Consider the following 22,072-nt stretch of genomic DNA (forward strand, 5'->3'; position numbering starts at 1 on the left):
GGGAGGAGGCCTCGGGGAAGACCCAGGACACGCTGAAGGGATTACGTCTCTCGGCTGTCCTGGGAACGCCTTGGGATTCCTCCGGAGGAGCTGGAAGAAGTGGTTGGGGAGAGGGAAGTCTGGGCCTCCCTTCTGAAGCTGCTGCTCCCACGACCCGACCCCGGATAAGCGGAAGAAAATGGATGGATGGATGGATGGATGGATGGATGGATAGATCTTAGGTTATATGGGAAAAATTTAAAGCAGGTAAATATTGTAATATTTATCTGCTTTAAATATTACCATATTTAAAGCAATGAAAAAAATGAAAGGTTAAGGTGCATATACAGAAGATTATTGATAAATGTAAAAAAGGTATAAATATATTGAGATGGGGCTGCACAGTGGCCCAGTTGGTAGAGATGTTGCCTTCCAGCAAGAAGGTTCTGGGTTCAATTCCCAGTCTTTCTGCATGGAGTTTGCATGTTCTCCCTGTGCATGTGTGGGTTTTCTCCAGGTACTCCGGTTTCCTCCCACAGTCCAAAAACATGACTGTCAGGTTAATTGGCCTCTCYAAATTGCCCCTAGGTGTGAGTGTGTGTGCATGGTTGTTTGTCCTGTGTGTCTCTGTGTTGCCCTGCGACAAACTGGCAACCTGTCCGCCTCTCGCCCGGAATGTTAGCTGGAGATAGGCACCAACAACCCTCCCGATCCCACTAAGGGACAAGGGTGTAAAGAAAATGGATGGATGGATGGATGGATGGATGGATGGATGGATATATTGAGATGTTTGTCAGGCAATGACTGGGGGGTACATCTTTAAAGAGAATGTATGATGTTTTAATTCGCTTTGTGTTGGGCTATGGATGTATCGTTTACAAGTCAGCTGCAAATTCATTGTTAGTCGATTTAGATAGAATACAAGCTAAAGCGCTCATAATATGTTGTGGGGCTTTTAGAACGTCTCCAATTCCTGCTCTTCAGGTGATTACTGGAGAAATGCCAGTGGACTTAAGGCGGATGAAAATGTCAGCAAATTATTGGTTAAATTTACAAGGGCATGAGGAAAGTCACCCTACACAACAGGTATTTAGAGAATGCTGGGAGTATGGTCATAACATAAGTAGTTTTGGATGGGATGGAAATATTTATGCAAATCATTTAGGGATAAATAATACAGCATGCTGTAAAACTGTCAGTAAATCTAAAATTGCTTCATGGATATTTGAAATGCCAATAGTAAATTTAAAAACCAAAAAAAATAGAACAGTCTTGTGGAAGTTGGATCAAATTATTTAGCAGTATTAAGAAATAATGTATGAAAGTATGACACAAATGTGTATAGATGCATCTAAAGAGGAAAATGGTAAAACAGGAGTAGCAGTATATATACCTAAACAAGAAGTTTTTATAAAAAGAAGAACAGATAATTTATCAATTTTTTCAGTAGAAATGTTGGCAATTATTTTGGCATTGCAATGGGTGGTGGAGGTAAAGCCCAGAAAGGTAGTTATCCGTTTAGATTCAATGTCTTGCCTAACTAGTATTATCAGTGGAAAATCTGAAAGCCATCAAGATCTTTTAGGTGAACCTTGTTATTTGATATATGATATAAAGCAACAAAATATATTAAATTCACATGGGTTCCAGCACATAAAGGACTTGTAGGTAATGAAAAAGTAGATAGGGCTGCACAGTGGCGCAGTTGGTAGAGCTGTTGCCTTGCAGCAAGAAGGTTCTGGGTTCGATTCCCCCGGTCTTTCTGCATGGAGTTTGCATGTTCTCCCTGTGCATGGTGGGTTTTCTCCGGGTACTCCGGTTTCCTCCCACAGTCCAAAAACATGACTGTCAGGTTAATTGGTCTGTCTAGGTGTGAATGTGTGTCTCTGTGTTGCCCTGCGACAGACTGGCGACCTGTCTAGGGTGACCCTGTCTCTCGCCCGGAACGTTAGCTGGAGACAGGCACCAGCAACCCTCCTGACCCCACTAAGGACAAGAAAAGAAAATGGATGGATGGAAAAAGTAGATAAGTCAGCTAAAGAAGCAGAAATTGAATATGACGTCCCACTAAGTAAAGCAGAAGTAGAAGTAATTATTAAAGATAAAATAAACAATATATGAGCGCTGTGGCTCACGGCATAAAGTGAGAATCTCTCGCTTACGGAAAGCAGTGTTTAAATAATGAATCGTTTTGCAAAACAATGCTTTATGAAGAGGAAAGAAGAAAAGAAGAGGAATTGTGTCAACTTATTAGATGAAACTGACTTAAGTGACACATTCTTTATTGGTGTTGTGGACTGTGAAAATTAGTCAGAAAAAAGTGCAGTGTTGACAGAGGGTGCCACACACTGCAGCCTGACGTTCACACTGCAGCCTGACGTGACCCAATTCCGATTTTTTTGACGTAATGCGACCTGTATCCGATCTTTTCATGGCAGTGTGAACAGCACAGGTCGGATTCTTTTTCGAATGTGACCCATATCCGACACATATAAAAAGTGAATGAGGAGGTTTGTCTCTTTATGCACAAACTTTTCACAGTCAGTCAATCAAGTTTACTTGTGTCGCACATTTCACTAAGAAGGCTGTTCAAAGTGCTTCACATCATCAAAACACAAAAATACAAAGTCATAGAACACACTGTCAACAACTGAAACATTACATTTTGCCAAGTCCAAAATCATTACACATCAAAATGTTGGTTAGCGTTTCATTTATTATGATTTAAAAGTAACAAAGTAGGTGGGTGTTTGGTCTTGATTTAAAGGAACTCAGTGTTTCAGCTGTTTTGCGGCTTTCTGGAACTTTGTTCCAGATTTGTGGTGCATAGAAGCTGAAAGCTGCTTCGCTAAGTACTAGAGACTTCTTTGTACAGCTGACTGTAAGCTTCAGGGAGAACTCCCGATGGAAGGATCCTCCTGTTACTCCACCAAACTCTTCCATCTCCTGCCACATGAAGCGCAGCTAATGTGTGCCGTCATCACAGTGTGACACATTAACGCCCACCACAGCACACCACCTTCCTCTGCCCTCCATCTGTCTCTCTCATGGGGTTTGCAGAGTGACTACGTAATGAGGTGGCCGGAGCACAGCAGCCAGATAATAGCAGACGACCATTAGCTCTATTACACACGGGGAAACACCAGCCACAGCAACAAATGCACTCCTATTGTTTTCCTGCCCCGCCTCTTCCACTTTGCCTAATAAGAACATTTTGGGGCTCAAGCCATAAACAGGTGGATCAATAATAAAAATGTAACTTAGCACTATTTTTATGTCTCTGAGTGAAAAGCTGCGTCAGCTCATCTCTGAAATATTTTCGTTCCGGACGGATGTCAACTGAAGCTCTTCCTGTTGCTAGCAGACTACCACGAATAAAAGAAAGCACACTTGTACTTTAATTTGCCAGATTGTGCTGCTATAGTGACAAACACTGAAGCTAAATCCTAAAGTACTTACTGAAGTTAGTAAGTTCTTTATTACTTACTAACTGAAGTACTTACTTCAATTAGTGGTACTGACTGTAAGTCTACAGCACACCTGCTGTCGTGACAGACCGCCACCTGCTGCAAGGATTTTCCTGTGGAACGTAACTCCAAATTATCTGTATCTCTTTATCTGTACATAGATTTTAAAAAATCTAATTCATGTATTTTGTTTTCTAAGATATTTTAAATGAAATGCTGCTTAGAAAGCTGAGATACCCAATATCTAGGCCTAGGCTAAATGTTGCCTGATTCACTAGCGGCTGGGATTCGCAAAATAGCCAATCCTGGAGCTGCATTCATTTTCCATGGCTCTGATTGGCTGAACCCTTATGAAGAGAAATGGTAGATATTAGCTGCTGCAGTAGTGCTAAGTTGTTTCATCTGTGTATTAATACATATTGAGGAATATTAGGTATTTAAACTGTTTTAAAAAAGGACGTTTTAAGCACTATTTGCTTACGGTTGTGGTCCCTAACCTGAGTTAATGGCGGTCCACTGTATACACTCTAATCCTTCGCAGTGTTTATTCATCACATTGCAGGAAATAAGCTGCTCCCTTCCTTTAAAAACCCAGACTTTATTTTTTCTGCTGCAATATAAAAGGTTTAACAGTTGTCTGACATTTCTGCTACCATAAACAATGTTTCCTCTGACTTCTTGTTGCCCTTCTGCTGAACAAAGTTAACAGTGTTACGATTTACTGCTTCTGATTCAGTTTCATCTAACTGAAAGAGACGAGGTATAGAAAGGATAAATGATGAACATAGTAGTCCAGCCTTGAAAGAACAAATACATGGACTAGTTTTTCTCTCTGAATGATATTTTTAATTATGGGAATACTGCAGAGGTGAAAAAAGTACGTTATTTTAGTACTGCTATGCCACTATTTCCTTGATCCCAGCAACGTATTACTTTTCAATATAAAGCCATGCAGACTGGGATAGCTTAAGAAATTTAATCAATATTTTACAACTGCATTTTGCTTATACTCTATTACCTTTTATATCAAACAAAGCTATAAAAATGTGTCCAAATCCAAATTTGACCAGCAATATTTTTGTATTGTAAAGTCTAAATGAGCCAAAAGATTCTAATTATCATAATTCTGTAATCTTGCAACAAACATCAGCACTGTGAAAAGCATCTTTTCAGGTCAATCATAACCAAATATAAAAGCCTGCTGATAACTATGAACTCTTTCATGTTTGCATAAGCTCTTAAAACAGCAAAGTGTGAGAACATGTGGGTGTTTATACATGAACGTTTGTTAACTTGCGATGCCCTCGTTCTTCCCTGACACCCAAACCCTCAGTGGCAGCTTAGATAATAAATCACTGAATTTAAATGATTCATAAAGATTGCTTTGTGTCTCCACTAAATAATTTATGATGCACTTGTTTTGACCTCGGTCCCCCCGCCCAGCCCATTCACCTTCACCCATCCACCATGCTTGTCTAGACATCCTGTGCAGTAATTCCCAACTGGGGCTGGATGTGTGGATAAGTTGTCTGCTTAGTGAGGCACTACTAGCCATGCGGCACCACCCACCCTGACGGAGGAGTGGAAGACAGGGACGGAGCTCGCATGGGAGGAGGGGAAGTGAGAGACAGAAGTTTGCGCAAGGCCTTCTCGCTACACGCTCTCTGTTTGATGTGATCTTTGTCTCAGGGTCTGCAGTCAGTCTCCGTGGGCTGGTCTGGGCGATGTTTTTGGGTGGGATGTCGGTTGACTGATTTCTTTTCTCCTCTTTATAAGATTGATTGATTTGACCCTTCCACCACTAAACAGTCTCTGACATTGTTATTTTATGCTAGTCGTCAAGTGGAAGAGTTCCCATTTGTCTTGTAGTGGTCGCATCGTGTCGGGTGGATCACTTATTTCGGTCTAAAGCTGTCACTAACATCTTTAGCAGAGCTCAGCAGGTTCCTGGTTTATTAAAATTGGACATTTCCAAATTTTGTTTGAAAATGTTAAACAAAATTTGACATTTTCTTTCAGAACATGTAAGAGCAGCAACAATATGCAATTGTGCATTAGAATTACTCCCTTGCATTAGCTTTGGATAGACTAACAGCTAGCATGCCTCGGCTGATCACATACTGAATTGGCTTCTTCCTCTGCTGCTGATTAGCACAACTAGACTGCTGTTAGCCTTGAATAAGCTAACAACTAGCAAGCTAAAATTTTCTCAAGAAATGTGGTTGGGATAAAATATCTGTAAGCTGTAAAGGCTAATGGCATTAGCATGCTCTAGCTTAAAAACAATACTCAGACTCCTCAAACATGGACTATATTATTCTAAAACTAGGTTAGTGATTTGTGTAATCTTTGGGCGATTAAAGTTGAATAAAGGACCATAGTTGTACGTTCATCATTGCACCAACTCATTTTAATTAGTTTAGGGCTAATTAAACCTAATTTCCAAAACTATTCAATTCAAACCACTTTCACATGTACCCAGTTACGCTCAGGTAAACCGTATTCTTGACTTATTCTGATGTAAGCAGAAACAGTTGTGCTGCTATTTGCTTGGTTTATTAAACCATAAGTTTGATTAGTGCAGAGGGACAAAACAGGTTCTACAAATTATATGACAGAAATCACGGATTGGTTTGAAGCACTCCTCCAGTAAAACTCTGCCAGTCCCACCATCCCCACAGAGGAAGAGAGTCAATAAAACCACAAAATCCCAGAGGACCAAAGAAATCAGAAGTCAGACATAGAGAAAAGGAGATAGCTTTACTATAAAGAAGTTGTTGCTAGCAGAAGTTGCAACATCTCATACACGCATATATGGTGAGTATACTTTTTTTTTTCTTGAGTACTTTACAAACGCTTTACTTTGCATGTTGAAGCAAGACTTTAACAAGCTGCTGTGATGCACATGGTAGGTAAAAAAAAGAGAGATGCAAATATGACAGTTCATAAAAAGCCATACACCATGTGATCAGTCATTTACAAAATCCAGAATCAAAGGTGTATTCTAAAGTTTGAAGCATTTGGAAAGGAAGGAGGAAAAAAAGAAATTGACATTTTCTTTCAGAATGTGTAACAGATGGGGGGAAAAAAGAAAAAAGAACTGAACTAAGAATCGAGGAGTGTGCAGATTGTTGCTCGGTTTTGAAGCCAGTTCACTTTTTATGCCCCTGGGGTCGACTCAGGGAGGAACATGTAAGCAGACGGAGAGGCGAGATGCGCGTTTCCAGACCACATCTTAAAGAGGAGGAAAAAGAAGGACACATCTGCAGAGAAAGTTCCAAGCTGGATCCTTCCTTTCCTTTTCCTTGCTTTCTGCTGCGGCTCCTGTTTCAAGCTTGTCAACATGTCGGTTTAAAGCAACAATACACTACAGAACAATTGCATCCAAGACTTCATCCAACTAATTAAAACTTCACAAAGACAGACAGGGAAAAAATGGATTTTAGGATGGAATAATGTGGATTCTTTTTTATGAGTCACATGTTTTGTTTTGAAGTGAGAGCGAATGAGGAAGGCAGACGAATGTGTTTTGGTCTAAAGATCACCTCCTCACAGCTCTGCACATGCACACATCGTTTTTACAGCAAACCTGCTCAAAGGTTCCTGTAAGAACTTCCTGATTGTGTGATTGGTTAGAGAACATAAACAGTGAAATTATGTGCAAACATTCTCATCGGTGGCTGTTACGTAATTTGCCAGCAGGCCTTGTTCTATTCCTGGTCCTATTAACAACTCTGAACAAGCGTTGGAGTCGGAACGGACGTTCTGTTGTAGCAATTCAGATCATGAGATATGCTGACGGGTCGGGTAGGTAACCAACTAAGTAACATTAATTAGCATAACAGTGGGAAAAAAAAAGAAATTTAATTTTAGAACCTTTAGTATGTAGTTGAAGGAAACACTTGCAAACAGTGGCCATGTTTCCATCAACGATTTTTATACACATTTTAGAAAATTTGAAAAAACTAATTCCTCAATTTTGCAAACATTTTTGGCTGTTGGCTTTTCCATCCATCCATTTTCTAACACTCTTGTCCCTTAGTGCGGTTGGGAGGGTTGCTGGTGCCCATCTCCAGCTAACGTTCCGGGCGAGAGGCGGGGTCACCCTGGACAGGTCACCAGTCTGTCCTGTTGGCTTGGGGGGGCACTAATGCACTAAAGTAGAGATGCTGAATGTGCATGAATACATTTGCTGAATAGGTTCTGATGTAGCGAACTTTGCCATCCACTAGTGGTTAAAGCCTCCTGGGGTGGGGGTGTTCCTGGAGGGTCTGTGCCTTAAAGAGGCACAAAACCTGGAAAAATGTCTAAGTCCAACATTATGTTTGCGTAATCTGGTTACTTTGTTCTACACTGGTAGATGGAGATCAGCCTCATTCGCTTTTTTTTCTTTTTTTGCAAATTTAAATTTGTTCAAAATTCTCGTGACAATTGGATGGAAACATAGCAAACGAGCTAACAAAATAAATTGGCCAAAAAGGTACCTACTGACCCACATAAATGGGAAGAATGTGCGCTAGCAACATTTATAGAGTAAAGTGACAACAACATGGCTGCACATACAAACATTGCTTTGCGACTTTCAAATGAGATCCTGGAAGAAAATGAAGGGCTTTCCCCAAGTAAAATCAGTCCGAGGTCATTCATAACTGCTGATGAACGCGTATCTTTGTGCTAATTCCAAATAGATATTTGATTGAATCAAAGGCCAAGGAGATGCCTTGCTGCTTTACCTGACAATGCTGGATTGCTCTGTAAAGGCAACGACGCAGAGAGAAAGTTCGCATCAGGTGCACACAGGTGCAGCACGCCTCACAGATCTCGACCACAATGGAGCCCAAGTAATCTGTCACAGGCTAGAGATGCTTTGGGGATACCAACGTGTGACTCTGTCTTTCTAGATAAGAACATATAAGGGGAAGAAACAATAATTATTTACAAAATGGTAGGAGATCTTCTTCCAGGACCTGCATGTACAGAATAACTGCCAAACAGTAAATAAGAATAGAGATTTTCTGTACAGTAGTCAGAGTTATATTACATAAACACACAGCAAAAAAACGTGAATACATGATGGTGACAACAGGAGCAGAACAACAGACAGAAATGTGGCTGTTTTGATTGATTAAAAACACAAGGTTTTATTTAGTTATTGTTTTGTGTGTGCGCACGTGTGTGTGTATGTGCGTGTGCGTGCGTGCGTGTGTGTGTGTGTGTGTGTGTGTGTGTGTGTGTGTGTGTGTGTGTGTGCGTGTGTGTGTGTGCGCGCGCGATTCTATTTCTGACAATGAAATGCAGCCACAATAAAAGGCAAAAATGTGTTTTATTTTAAAATTAAATATGAATATAATGTAGACTTAATATTAATACTATTTCTGTAATAGACATATAAATTAAATATTTACATGGAGTTCCAAGCTAACTAAAAAAAAAATCAATGATATTCATTGAAGCGCTAGACTATGTTCACACAGCAGGTCTAGATACTCAAATCCAATTTTTTATTTATTTATTTTTTGCGTTTTAATTCATACTACTAACTCAATCTGACCTCTATTTGAACGGTTTACAATCCCAAAGCGACTCGCAAGAGAAGAAGAACGTAGACGTCACACAGCAGCGCTCTGTTTACGGCAGTAATAATGGATGGAGCAGTCTGTGGATCAATCTGAACGTTCATCCAGCAGTGAGAGCCGACAGCGTCGTCACAAGATCATAACAAGGCGATAACTTTCAGGATTACAACTTTCAGACATTGTTTACATCCAGAGCTGCTGCTTCTTCTGATGCAGCGTTACGACGCAGGTCTCGCTTCAATGACGCAAAAGACAGAGAAAATGCGCCACGACGGTTCATACTGGCGACGCTTTTTGAAAACTTTCGGATATGTACGTGATTCAGTGCCACATGTGGAAGTGGAACAGATCCGATTTTTTTTGGGTTCGGACTGAAAATGTTGGATATGGGTCACATATAGGGAGGAAAAAGGGGGAAAGTCGAATTTGAGTCGCATTTGCCTGCTGTGTGAACGTAGCCTCAGATAGTGCTGTTGAGTGGAAGAAGCCACACTCTGGAGGGCTAAAATAAAGTAATGCATTGAATAAATAATTTTGTAAGTAATCAATTTAGGAATCAAAACTATCCCTACTGGTTTTTTTGTTTTGTTTTGTTTTAGTGAACACAGAGTCAACCTATCAGCTTGCATGGATGTAAAATACTGATCCTTCCTCTCCAAAAACAACATATTACAGCATATGTCATTTTAAAGTGATTCAGTTCATTATGACCATACTGTAGAAATTCTACTTTAACAGTAGCATGAGAACAAATGACTATCATAATGTCAGGTTCTGCAAAGAGGCGCAAATGGCAGAAAAACGCAAAGGTGTGGATTTGTTCATCCAGTTGGGTTAAGACAGAACATGAACGATTTTACAAGTCATGTGAAGGGAAAGAAATGCACAATTTTTATCTGCTTTTAAATGTCGAAATGATGTGATATCTCATTCACTGAAGTTTGCTTAGTTTATAGTGGACACAAACATCTGACTGTTGGCTGTAAGAAACCAAAGAATGGAAGCAGCATAAACCCACCTTAAATCTGGACACACCTTGGTTTTTCGTCCACAGGAAGAATTTAAAGTCTGCTTTCAAAATCTAAAATATCCCATGTGTGTGTGTGTGTGTGTGTGTGCGTGTGTGTGAGAGACGCAGATTTTTATTCCATTTTCTGTCATGAACCCAAATGTTGTTGCTACAGATTTTGATGTTTTATTAATAGCGTGCAACAAATTTGAACTCAAAATAAAAGAAAATGTGAGGCGCCATGGCAACAAAGAAGCAGAGCGGCGGTGGCTTGCTTGCTTATGAGGGAATTAACTGGGTTTGATATTTTGGTGTTTCTTGCTAAAACTACAATTTCTGTTTCTATTTAGTGCACATGTTTTACTATCATGCTCCAAAATATTTGTTTTTTCTTATTATTCAAAAGATGGACTTTTTTTTTTTTTTTACAGTAGAATGTAAGAGGCGCTGAAGCCTGTGCAGGTGCTGGGTTCTCTCTCTCTTTTTTTTTTTACAAGACATTAAAAGGTTGGATTGAACATTGGAGACGAACATATCGATAAAAACACGCGTTTTCAGATTTAAGATGGCTAACAGAAACCTAACGTTATGTTTTTATCAACCAGATTAAACTCAAAATGTGATGGAGGTTGTGCATAGTTTCAAGGGGCACTAAAATGTGTGCCAGGACTGTGTACAGCATTTATTAGGATTCAATACATCATCTACCAGCTGTGGAAAACAAAAAAAGAAGAAAAGAAAATTGTTCACTGCGCAGTAAGTATCAATATGATAAACATATCTGCCAGCATCCTGTTCAGATTAATAGTGAGAGGCTGATATGTCACAGGATGGGGTCTGAGTGGACTCAGGGATTCAGATTCAGAGGAGCATCTCAGGCAGAGCAGCGGCGAAATGATGGGGGGGACAGAAAACCCAATGAAAGAAACCAAGACTGCTTGCTGATGCATCCAAAGCCGCCACTGAAGGCACACTTCAAAGTTTTGCATGGGTGAATAGCAGACAGGGGCGCTCCGGAGACGACTTCTCCTCTCCGTCCAACGATTGCCTCCGACGGATCGTGTAATCAGAGCCAAGAAACGGAAAATTAAAGGCTTGTGGTCTAAGATTACCCCACTCCCCCAACACCCCCGTGTTCCTCGTCTTTATCTCTATGGAGGAGAAAGAGCCTGTTTAGTCTCCAGGCAGCGCCTCCTGCGTTTCTGCGTGTACCGTGTGTTAGATACTCGTATAATCAAGTGTGTGTCTCGTGTACGGTGAGGTGCCTAACGGGAATCAGAGGGGCGTTGGGGAGTCCTGCAGCGGCGCCGCTCCGCTACGCCAGCGAGTAGATGGCGTTGACAGGAGAGGTGGCCTCGGAGCTCTCGTTTCCCTCCGTCTCGTCCTTGTCCTTCTTCACCGTGTACTGGCCGATGAATGAGCCGTCCTCGTTGAACTGGCCATCGCCGCCTTCGCCGTAGTCCACGAGGCTGTCGTCGCTCTCCTTCACGTTGCCGTCCAGCGAAGTCTGGCTGCCCTGCAGAGGCTTGTTGTCCTCGTCGCTGCTGCAATGACAAGCAGAAAGGTTAGAGATTCAGAGACCAGTGTGCCCTCTTGACATGTCAGTGGGACATAGAGAACCCGCCACCAGTTAAAGCTACGGTATGTAGCTTTTATAAAAACCATGTTTTTTACATATTTGTTAAAACTGTCACCGTGTCGTGCTTTCTGAAGAAACACAGTGCTCCCAACCAAAAGCAACCAATCAGAGCCAGGAGGAGGAGCTTAGCGCTGTCAATTATTCTCATGTAGTCGCTGCTAAATGTGCTGATGGCAGGGAAACAACATATGGTTGCTATCGGTGGCCATGCTAATTAGTTTAGTGCAGCAAAGAGCAAAAAGGGAGTGGGGTGAGTGGGTGAGCTGTATACACATGGGGATGATTGACAGCGCTAAGACCCTCCTGCAGCTCTGATTGGTTGTTTTTAGTTAACTCTTTGAACTCTGGGAGAAAGCAGAGGAGCTCAATTTTTTTCACAGATTATTTGTTACCATTACAACATAGTGACCGTTTAACCAAATATGTAAAAATTTACTATTTTATACAAGTTAAATAGTGAAGCTTCAAAGGCATACGATGTAATGATTGCTGGAAAAGAATCATTTTTCTGGTTCACTTTGTCCCACTTTTTTTTTTTTTAAACTGGTTCTGGATACTCCAGGCTCTCTAACACACGACCCAAATGCTTCTCTAATCTTCACCACTGCCTCCACAGATTAGTTACCTACTGGCTACATCTTTATGTGCTGCTGTTCTCCAACTTTGTATTTAGTTCACAATCTAATTCATTAAAGTGCGTTTTTTTTTTGGTTTTTTTTTCCCCAACTAGCATAATTTAATAAGATATTCTAAGCCACTGCTCCTCCCTCTGGTCTATTTACAAATTAAATTTCATTTCAATAAACCATAAAACAAAGGTTGAGCAGGGCAAGCAAGGTTGTGTTGCAGCACAATAAATGTGAAGTTATGAAAGTGCAGCTCTATTATAAGAAACTATTTAACAATTATGAAGAAGATAATTAACCTCTTTGTATTTTTATTTTTAATCAACTGTTCAGTCATTTGAAATATTTCACAGGTTTGTTTTTTTATTGCTATTCTCCTGTCACAATCACAAAGTTTTTTTCTGAGAGTTAAATGAGGGCAAAGTGTCGACATGCTGCCATGGAAACCAGATGCAAAAGAACTGTCCTGGAAATATGCAAATAGCATCTCTCTAGGAACACATTTAAATGAGAAATTATGTTTCTGTTTACCCATATTTATTTATATTTTTAGGGAAACTACAGCCAGAGAAAATTGCTTGGCTTTCTCATTGTTTGCAAAATTGTGCAGAAAAAAAATACTGTCTGCTGAAACCTAGACTTTTGGCGCATGGTAAAAAAGGGAAAACAGTGATGGTGTTGGTTGGTTACACAAATAAAATGAGACGCAGAAGTTCATCCTCTCTTCCTCTGAAGTCTGACAGATATTTTTTTTCCCCTCATTTCTTCTAAAAAAAAATTAGTTGTCGCAATTATTTCAAACTGATGTTTTCCCTTTTTAAATACAAAGATTCCAACCTGACGACCGTGGGACATTCCAAGAGATGCGTCGCATGCAGAGATCGATGAGCATAGCAGAATGAAACTCTGAAGCAAATCCACTGTTACTGGGAAAGCAGTGGGATGGAGGGCTCAGCAGCGCGCCGCCATCAAGATTTAATAGTGCACAAGAGTTTTTATTATTCTCATAAAATTCCAAGTTAGAACAGAAATATAAATATGGAAGACATGACAATTTGCTACACGTTCAATAGCTTTTTTCTCTCCAAACAAATCAGTTGCAGGGACGTTTTATTCTGCTGTCATTTACCATCTGCAGCATCTGTTGTTCATATAAAATTGACATTCTGATGTGATTCCTATAATCAGATGTTTTAAAAATTAACCTCTATGTGGCGGCTCCGACTTCGACTCCAGACCTCGGTTCCTTTGTCCCTTTGCTGTCTGATTACTGTCAAATAATTTTTAGAAAGCTAAAGTTTCAGTTAAGCTTGAATTGAAGCTTCTACTTTGGGATTTTTATTTTACTGCCAAATTGTAACAAACAATTCAAACAGAAAACTATTATTGGCTGTCATACTAAAAGTAACTTAAGTAATATCAAGTGTCTGAACTGAATAAGAAAAAAAGGTAAAAAGGTCCATCAACATTTTGGAGTCCTTTTTAACTCAACAGATTTAAAAAGAATATAGAATTAAGAGTGCGTTTAAGTATTTGAAATATGGTGGGGGGCGGGGGGTTACCTTAGAACAAATAGGAATTTTTAAAAACGGAAGCAAAATCCATGCAAACTGTCACCTCGTGTTTTTTTTTCACCTGAGCTAAAGAGAGAACTTACCTTCTCCGTCTGCCTACAAACAGATATGTTGTTCACCAACATTTTCGTATCTTTATATGAAATACTATACAGCAAAGAATCCATCTAAAGTCATCCAGCTGACATAAACACAGATTCCTCTTTGCAATCTGACTGAAGATCCAACATGGCAAGCTCTGTGGTCTTCCAGATCAAGCTCCAGCTGATCAAGCTTTCCCCCCTCCCCCGAATGCAACCACCCCAAAAAAAAAGCGTCCAGCCCCACAACATGCACAAGTCGTGCCGGCACCAATGTACCTGTTTTCATTTTCGTTCCTGTCGCGGACAGATGAACCATTTCCGCATTTGGAAGAGAAAGGGATGAAGTATGAGGAATCGTGGGGGGGGGAACAGTGAGGGCAGAAGAGGTGCAGAGAAAAAGATAGAAATGACAAAAACACGAGCTCCGCTCCATGCATGCGCGGGAAACCTTCCACACGCACCGACACACACACAGGGTTAAATGGAGGGACTTGCACCGAAATTAACGTCTGATCTGGGATCAACAGAAGCAACAATCTTAGCAGTAATGGTGTGTAACGGACAGAGTTGATTAATAAACTAAACGTGATTAATTGGAACAGATTAATTGTGTTAACACTAAAGAGCAAATCCGCAGATCACCGTGTTCGACATTTATTACCTTTAGATTTACCTTGGTTTCCCTTGAAAACAGATTTTCTGAGGTTTTTACAACACTAAGTATTTCACAAAACCAAAGCTACTTAATAATAGCAATAATAATAATGAAAACAATACATCCTTAATAATAGTCTCAACAATATGAGAGGCAAAACCAGGAAGGTCTGTGGAAGCTCCAACGCACACAGTTAAGGGTAAATGTTATGGTGCCACGCTTCAAAACGAACTGGAGTTTATTAACTGCAGATTATGTACGTTTAATAAAAGCCATATTAGGTTAAAGAAGATGCTAGATGATACAAAAAAAGGACAAAACCACAGAGATCAGTGGAACCTGAAAGAACCAAAAGACAAATCACTTACAAAACGGCTATAGCACACAGTTCACACAGCAGTCCTGACGTGAACCAGCTTCTGTTTCCTCGTCTGCTGCTGTAAAGGTTTTCTGAACAGCGACAGTTGGTTGTTGGATCATGACGGAGGAGACAGCAGTAACTGTTCTGTATGAAGGCGGTCTGCCGTCGTCGTAGGACTCTAGTTTCATAGTTTCATTCTAAAGCCTCATGTTGTTGAATTTTTTGGAACGGTGTTCAGTTGCAACTCACAACTATTGAGAGATCATCTCTGATTGGCTGGCTGCTTTCCATGGTCTACGCACCATGAAGGACAATATGTAGCTATTTCATACGCAAAGCAGACATGATTTTTCAACGCTTTGGAGCATTTTCAGATGTTTTCTGATTTTCATGATTATTAATAATACATTTCTGATAATCACTTGTAATTAATTGGTAATTTCTAATATATATATTATTAATGATGTTTTTTTTTGTTGTTGTTTGTTGTTTTTATGTATCTGAGCAATTTTGAGAGCCAATTTAAGGAAGATGTGGAGCCAGCAGCTGTAGAGCTCACAGCTGCTGTTGTTATGGTTACGGCTTCTGAAGATGGAATTTGTTTGATTTCAAAGAATTTTGAGATTATTTCAATTTCCTTCCCAACTTTAAAATAGAGGAGTTGTTGCTCCACTGATGAGGCACCTTGGCATGTATACATACAGTAATGTAAATAATCATATGGTATTTATCAGATATAGTCAGTAAAATGACTGTCAGATTTCCTTTTTCCACATTAAAGACTTTTTCCACAAAGTGAAACATTGTTGCTGCTTGTTTAATATGATCCATGATGCTACTTTGAAAAGACTTTTGTACAGATGACTAACTTTATGTGATACACAGTGAATGCAATGAGCTCTTTGTTTATACTTACTGGTAATCAAAGGATCCATCCTGATCTTTCTGATCCACTGGATCCAGGGGAAGATCTTTTTTGTCACGAACTGATTAAAAAAAACAAAGAAAGAAAAAGAAAAGGAAAGAAAGGTTTGCTCAAAGTTCCACGGTTGGTAAAGTTCACGTATTGGTAGCTTTTTGGGGTCAGTTTAAAAAACCCAAAAGTGTTTTTTTCTTTTTTTGATCACACTTGACTTGCATTGTCAAATAAACTTTAATATCAGACAATAACTAGAGTTGATACAAAATAAAGCCATTTTCAGTTAATGGTTTGTTATAAAGGGAAAACCAATGAGAGAAAGGACTAGTGGTAACACTTTATTTGACAGGTTGTTCATAAGACTGACATGACACTGTCATTGAAATTACATGACATAACATCTGTCATGAACATAAAGGAGTCTTTATGAATGTTTATGACAGTTGTCATGAGGTGTCATGAGGTAAATAATTACATTGTTAATGCAAAGTTGCTTTAAAAATTGCATTAAAAGTCCATTAAAAGTGCCAACTTTGCATGATTTTGTAAATTATGATAATTTAATGCAAAGTTGGCATTTTTAATGGACGTTCAATGCAACTAAAGCAACTTTGCATCAAAAGTGTCATTATTTACTGAATGTCACTTCATGACAATCATAGATATTCATAAAGACTCCTTCATGTTCATGACAGTGTCATGTCAGTCTCATGGACCCACCTTCAAACATAGTGTTAACAAACACTTTACTGGGATTCTCTTTCACTGTAAATTATAAAAGTGTAGATTAAAGCTGGGTTACTTAGTTACTGCGGATTAAAAAGAGAAAATATGCGTTAATTTGCGATTGCTCCCTGTCGGACTGACCACGTCAGTAACTCGGGGTCTGCTGGAGTTTGTATTAGAGGCACAGTGTTTGGTAAGATCTTCTGTCATTAATTCTTCACTCACAAAAAAGAAGACCTGGTGTTACTCTGTCAGTCTGCATCATGTTAAGCCCCTTTCTGTTAGCTTCATGTCTGATCCGTCACGGCACCTACCGAGGTATTTTGTGAAACCAGTCAAGAAGCCGGGACCTAGACATTACAGAAACTGTAAAACATTATTACAAATCTGTATTCTCTTCTTCCCAGGGTTTAGGCCATCAGACGCCCATTTTCTGATCTATGTGTTTGTGATTGTGTCAACAAAGAGATATTATTTTAGTTTGATCTACAAAGGAAAGTATTTCAAATTCAATTTGATAACATCTGTCAATCTAAAATAGAATAGTTTTGGAGTCCAAACTGGAGACCTAAATCCATCGTACTGTACATAGACAGATGTTCTAGATATACTTTAATAGAATTCCAGCTAAATATAAAATACATATAAAACACAGAGAAATGCAATAGCATGACTGTTGACCAGCGTGAGTCTACAAAAAAGAAAACAATCATAAAAAACAATGTAAGGCCGAATAATACAGTCTGAACCAAAAATAATTATGGATAAATTATGGATAAAATTACTTTTATTTCCTGAGATTGAATGTAATGTTACCTGTTATGTGATCCAGTGATTCTGACTTTTGTGTACATAATCAAACATGTTCATTAGTCAGAAAACCGTTCAGAATTTCTTGTTCGAGATAAACGGCAAAAGGATTTTTCTCTACAAATCAAATATTCAGAGGGCTGCAGATATTATCCAACAAAAACATAAGAAGGATTGAAAACACTTTGAATGAAGTGAATTTATAGCCTTACTTGGGTATTTGCCTCCTCGACTCCTCTTGATGAAGCAGACAATGAGGAGGATCAGTATAATGAGGGCAATGGCACACATCAAGCCAATGAACCAGCCCTGAGTGGCTATGTCTACCTGGTCTATGTGAGCTGGACACACACACACACACACACACACACACACACACACACACACACACACACACAGAGAGAGAGAGAGAGAGAGAGTTTTCAGGATGAGAGTTGTAGTTTTCTTATATCTTGTCACATTGCTCAATTACTTAAGAATTACATTTATCCACAGCAGCAGAAATCTTCTTTCTGTGGAAGATTTTACTTACACTCAAACAATTTTGTGAATGTTGTCATTTAAATTTAAAATCCTCCCTAAAGCTCCCTTAGATATAGCAAAATTATAAAGCTTTTTTTTTTTTACTGAGGTACTATATGAGCGGTCTTTGCGATGTGAAGCTGCAGCAGAACTCAGGTTGGGATGATTTATCATTTGTTGTTTGCTTATAAATATCAAATATAGTTCATCATTTACAACAGCTGCGTTTCCATGACAAACATGTGCAAAACTGTCAGTATTCTGCAAATGTCAAAAAAAGCAACGATTTCACAATTGTCTCCATTAAATAAGAAATGTAATTAAAATCCCATGTGTATAAGCTTGTTCACGCTCATTAAAAAACACGCCGCTCCATGATCCTACACCTGTTTCCAGACGCTGCAGTCAGTGTGATGGCTGATATTAGATATATTTTCATTATCAGCTCAAGTCTAAAAAACTCAGTTTTAGGTCAGTTTTGTTCATTCTCACATACATCCACACACACCCAACAAACAAAAGTCATTTACTTGTAAACAATAAAGCAGTCAGGTAGTAATGTTTGTTACATCTTAACCAATAGATATGGATGCCTAGCTAAGTCAAACTACAGTTGAAGTTCAACTAGACATCTGTCCTGGTCCCAGTATTCAGCAGTCAGAGTCTTTCAGCTTCTGACCTTTTATACCATGACAGAAAAAGGCACAACATACAGTGGAGCCTCTGCTGTGTGGTTCAGTATTTGTGGGTTTTTCTGTGTAATGTAACTCCAAATTATTCACAGAAAATCCGTCTTTTTGTGTGTTTTCCTGTAGAGGATTTCTAAAATAAAATATCAGAAGAAAAATGCAGCTTGGGAAGATGAACTACCTCAGCGCAATGCTGCTTGACGCTGCTATTTGCTGGTGTTTGGTTGGAAACCAACCTGGAAACGTCTTTCATTATCCTTGGCACTCACTTCCCTATAGCCAAAATAAGTAAGACCGTAACTGAGATGGTTCCCACTGTACGTAATAATGCATGTTTGAACTGTTAAAATGGGCAGTTCTAAGTGATTTTAGAAGGAGTTTGAGTTATATTCCTTAGCATTTAGCTAAAATCCTCAAATTCTGTGGTCCTAATCCAAACACCAGGGGTCCACTGTACAGCCATGTTATTACAGGAGGTGTTTGAAGCAATAATGTTTGCATACAAAGACTCTGCATAATTGAATTTATCAATAGTTATAAAAATGTACATTGTCACTGCATCACAGTTATAAAATTAATTATATATAAAGTTTTTTTTTCTTTTGAAATCTTGTTGGACAAAATCAGACCGTGGAGACAAATCCATCGTAGACACAGTAGGAAAGAAAGGACTTCAAATGGCCATTTTTACTGTAATGCAGAAATCTTACTTTGCATCCTAATATTAATAAACAATATTGCAAACTAACATGTCCATTTTAAGCTTTTACAAGCTGAATGGGCTGTTTGTGCGTATGTCGATGTCCACCCCTAAGCAGGATTGGGCTGTCTTAAGTTTTCCTAAATTTTATTAGGCAAAAAACATCTGCAAATGTTTGTTTGGTGTCGACAATCAGCTGGTTCCACTTTCAGCTGAGTAAAAGTGTCATAAAACCAAACAAAGTAAAATCAGTCAGCATTGTCAGGCTGCTTAAAGCTTCTTCTCTCAGAGAGAAACTCACCATGTGGGGTAGAGAAAGACAAGCCATGCCAACTCACCCAGCTTTCACTGAGCTACCTTTGACACTACAGAGACAGAAAGGCTTCCGGATCAGCCCACCGGACTGAAAGCAGCTCTCCTCTCACCTGCTTTAGTTTTAAAGGTGACAGATTTGCTGCTGATGCTGTTGAGCTCTTGGGAGTAAACCTTCAGATGGTACTTCTCACCAGCGATCAGAGCCTTCAGATTAACGGGCGGCTGTTTCCCCTCTTCAACTGTCACTGTCTTGTTGCCTTGGAGACACAGGAAAAGTGCCAATCACACTCCGGAGGCGTCACTGACTGGACAGTGATTACTGTCGTGTGCAGCTGAGATCACAAAGTGCTTCAACGGAGAGACCGGTTTGCAAAGCGCAGTGTGAGTAGACGGTTTGCTGATGAGAACAATGCATTGCCATCACAGATAATAAAAAAGATGTGTTTGTGTACCTTTGGCATCTTTACTTTAGCAAAATGAGAAAAATAAATTGAACATCTTGTAGGTAAAAGTTCAAAGTTAATCGTTTCCAAAGGGCCCAATTCTCAAGAAAGACTAATAAAAAAGGGAAACAAAACAAATGCAGAAGGATACTTCGAAGAAACAGCATTGTGTCAAATTAAAATGGTTCTATGCGTCTGGTTTTCGTCCAGCTTTATTGGACAAAAGTGAAGGTTTTGGGTGGCAACGCATTGTTGATGTGAAGTTACTCTCACAGTCACACTTTCATATTCTTAAAGTCCAATCAGAAAAGAGCAGCAACATCATTTGCATCTTTGTGGCAGAAAGGCATGCCAGTCATGACCGGAACGAGCGATAGCCATGACTCGGAAGTGGCAGCAAACAGAAGGGAATATTAGCTGATGACATCAGGCGCCACATGATCAACAGTTTCAAAGGCGTGATGTCATCTGACAGCATCAGCTCAAAGCCATTCTACGCTCAAGACATGCAGTTCACATGCAGACACACAATACCGGAGGACATCGGTGCGCCTCTACTGAGGCTGTGGAAAAATAAATCAGTCTGAGTTCACTCAGGTTCTAACTTGACCTTGTGGAAGTGAAGGACACAACAGGAAGTTTCTGGTTATCCACAATCTCTCAGATGATTTCATCTCCAAGACCTGCACTCAGTCCGCATTCCCATCCGAAAATACTCAGGGGAGCATAAAGGGATGATGATGATTATGATGGGATGAAGGAAGTTGCCAGCCAGGCTTTCTAAGAGTCAAAGCTTTTAGACTTGACCCTGGAAAGCACATGGGATTAAAGGAGCAGCAAATCAATCCCATCATTCCCCTTTCATTCATTTCTTCCTTTCCGATCCGTTTAGAGTCAGAGTGCATTCAGGTCTCAAAGTAGAAACAGAAAACCTTCATTCTCCTATTCATACAGTCATAGTCTAAGGGGTAGACCCATTGCAGTGTGATGAAAGAAAGCATACAAAACAAATTGTAAGAATAATGCTCCATTCCCTTTGTAGTTAGAACTCGGAAATTTCAACTTCCCAGTCATAAAAATCAACCAGAACGCTCTCCGAAGTCGGACTCAGTCGACCTCCAGTTAGGAATTATAAGACCTACTTCACATTTCAATATGGCCACTTCTAAATATGTTTATTTTACAAAACGCATTTTGAAAAATGGCTTAAAATCAATGTTACATGCGCCTGCATCTATAAACTGGACAACTTAAAGTGGCGTTTGCTTATGGAAAGTAAGAGTTCATTACCACCAGCCCTGTTATGAGACTGGGTCATTTAGATCCCACAAGCTTTTTTTATTCTGTGCACAATCTCACTGACCCTGTATGCACTTTTACAAGGTCTTTTTTGTGTGGTTTTGGAAACTGAGGGTCTGACGGGACAAATTCTCCCGCTCCCCTTCTGCCTGATCGTGACATTTTCCTCGCTCACCGTGGAAGGCTTAATCCAACTCCAGCTCCATTTGCCTGGAAAGTCTGGTTCGTTTGGAAAGGTGTTTTGGTAATGGAACACTGATGCGGACCAAAAAAGAGAACTGTAGTCTACCTAAAAACGTGGGTCTTGATTGGGCAGTGAAAGTTCCGTCGAGTGACCAAAAGTATTATTGCAACGCAGTAAGCTAGCTGAAACTACCAACTAGGTTACTGGGGTACTCTTCAGCTCTAGTATATGGCAGCCTTTGCTTATTTATTTATTTAGTTTCTTCATCAAGTTGATTTTAGAAATTATCATTTTGTCCTGGACAATCATATTCAATAAAACAAATTATGTGTTTCAATGAGATTAAAAATAACTATTGAAAATAACAACAAGGGAGGTATGAAACATACTTTTTATTAATTCTACACTTTTGTATTAAAGGATTTTTTGTGACGCAGAAGTTAAAGGTTAACTTGACTTTCTGATTTTGCACTGTGTGGAGCTGATAGATTATTAC

The 22,072-nt window shown here is 39.5% G+C and overlaps 1 protein-coding gene across 35 annotated transcripts in view; it reads right to left on the reverse strand.

The window, feature by feature from the left end:
• Positions 1 to 8,650: 8,650 nt before the first annotated feature.
• Positions 8,651 to 22,072, reverse strand: part of nfasca (neurofascin homolog (chicken) a) — a 106,068-nt gene continuing 92,646 nt past the window's right edge. For 13 of the 35 annotated variants that reach the window (XM_008410279.2, XM_017304750.1, XM_017304742.1 and 10 more), the window contains 6 exons: positions 19,761 to 19,907; positions 17,637 to 17,765; positions 16,929 to 16,964; positions 15,886 to 15,955; positions 14,230 to 14,271; positions 8,651 to 11,575 (listed from right to left, as the gene is read on the reverse strand). In XM_008410279.2, the coding sequence (XP_008408501.1) occupies positions 11,347 to 11,575; positions 14,230 to 14,271; positions 15,886 to 15,955; positions 16,929 to 16,964; positions 17,637 to 17,765; positions 19,761 to 19,907 (653 nt within the window). In that variant the 3' untranslated portion in view covers positions 8,651 to 11,346. Of the gene's footprint in view, positions 11,576 to 14,229; positions 14,272 to 14,828; positions 14,948 to 15,885; positions 15,956 to 16,928; positions 16,981 to 17,636; positions 17,766 to 19,760; positions 19,908 to 22,072 lie in introns of those variants that run through there. The other 22 variants (XM_017304758.1, XM_008410306.2, XM_017304756.1 and 19 more) reach the window with 17 other exon arrangements.

Source organism: Poecilia reticulata, linkage group LG5, assembly GCF_000633615.1.
Source record: "Poecilia reticulata strain Guanapo linkage group LG5, Guppy_female_1.0+MT, whole genome shotgun sequence".
Taxonomy (NCBI): Eukaryota; Metazoa; Chordata; class Actinopteri; order Cyprinodontiformes; family Poeciliidae; genus Poecilia; species Poecilia reticulata.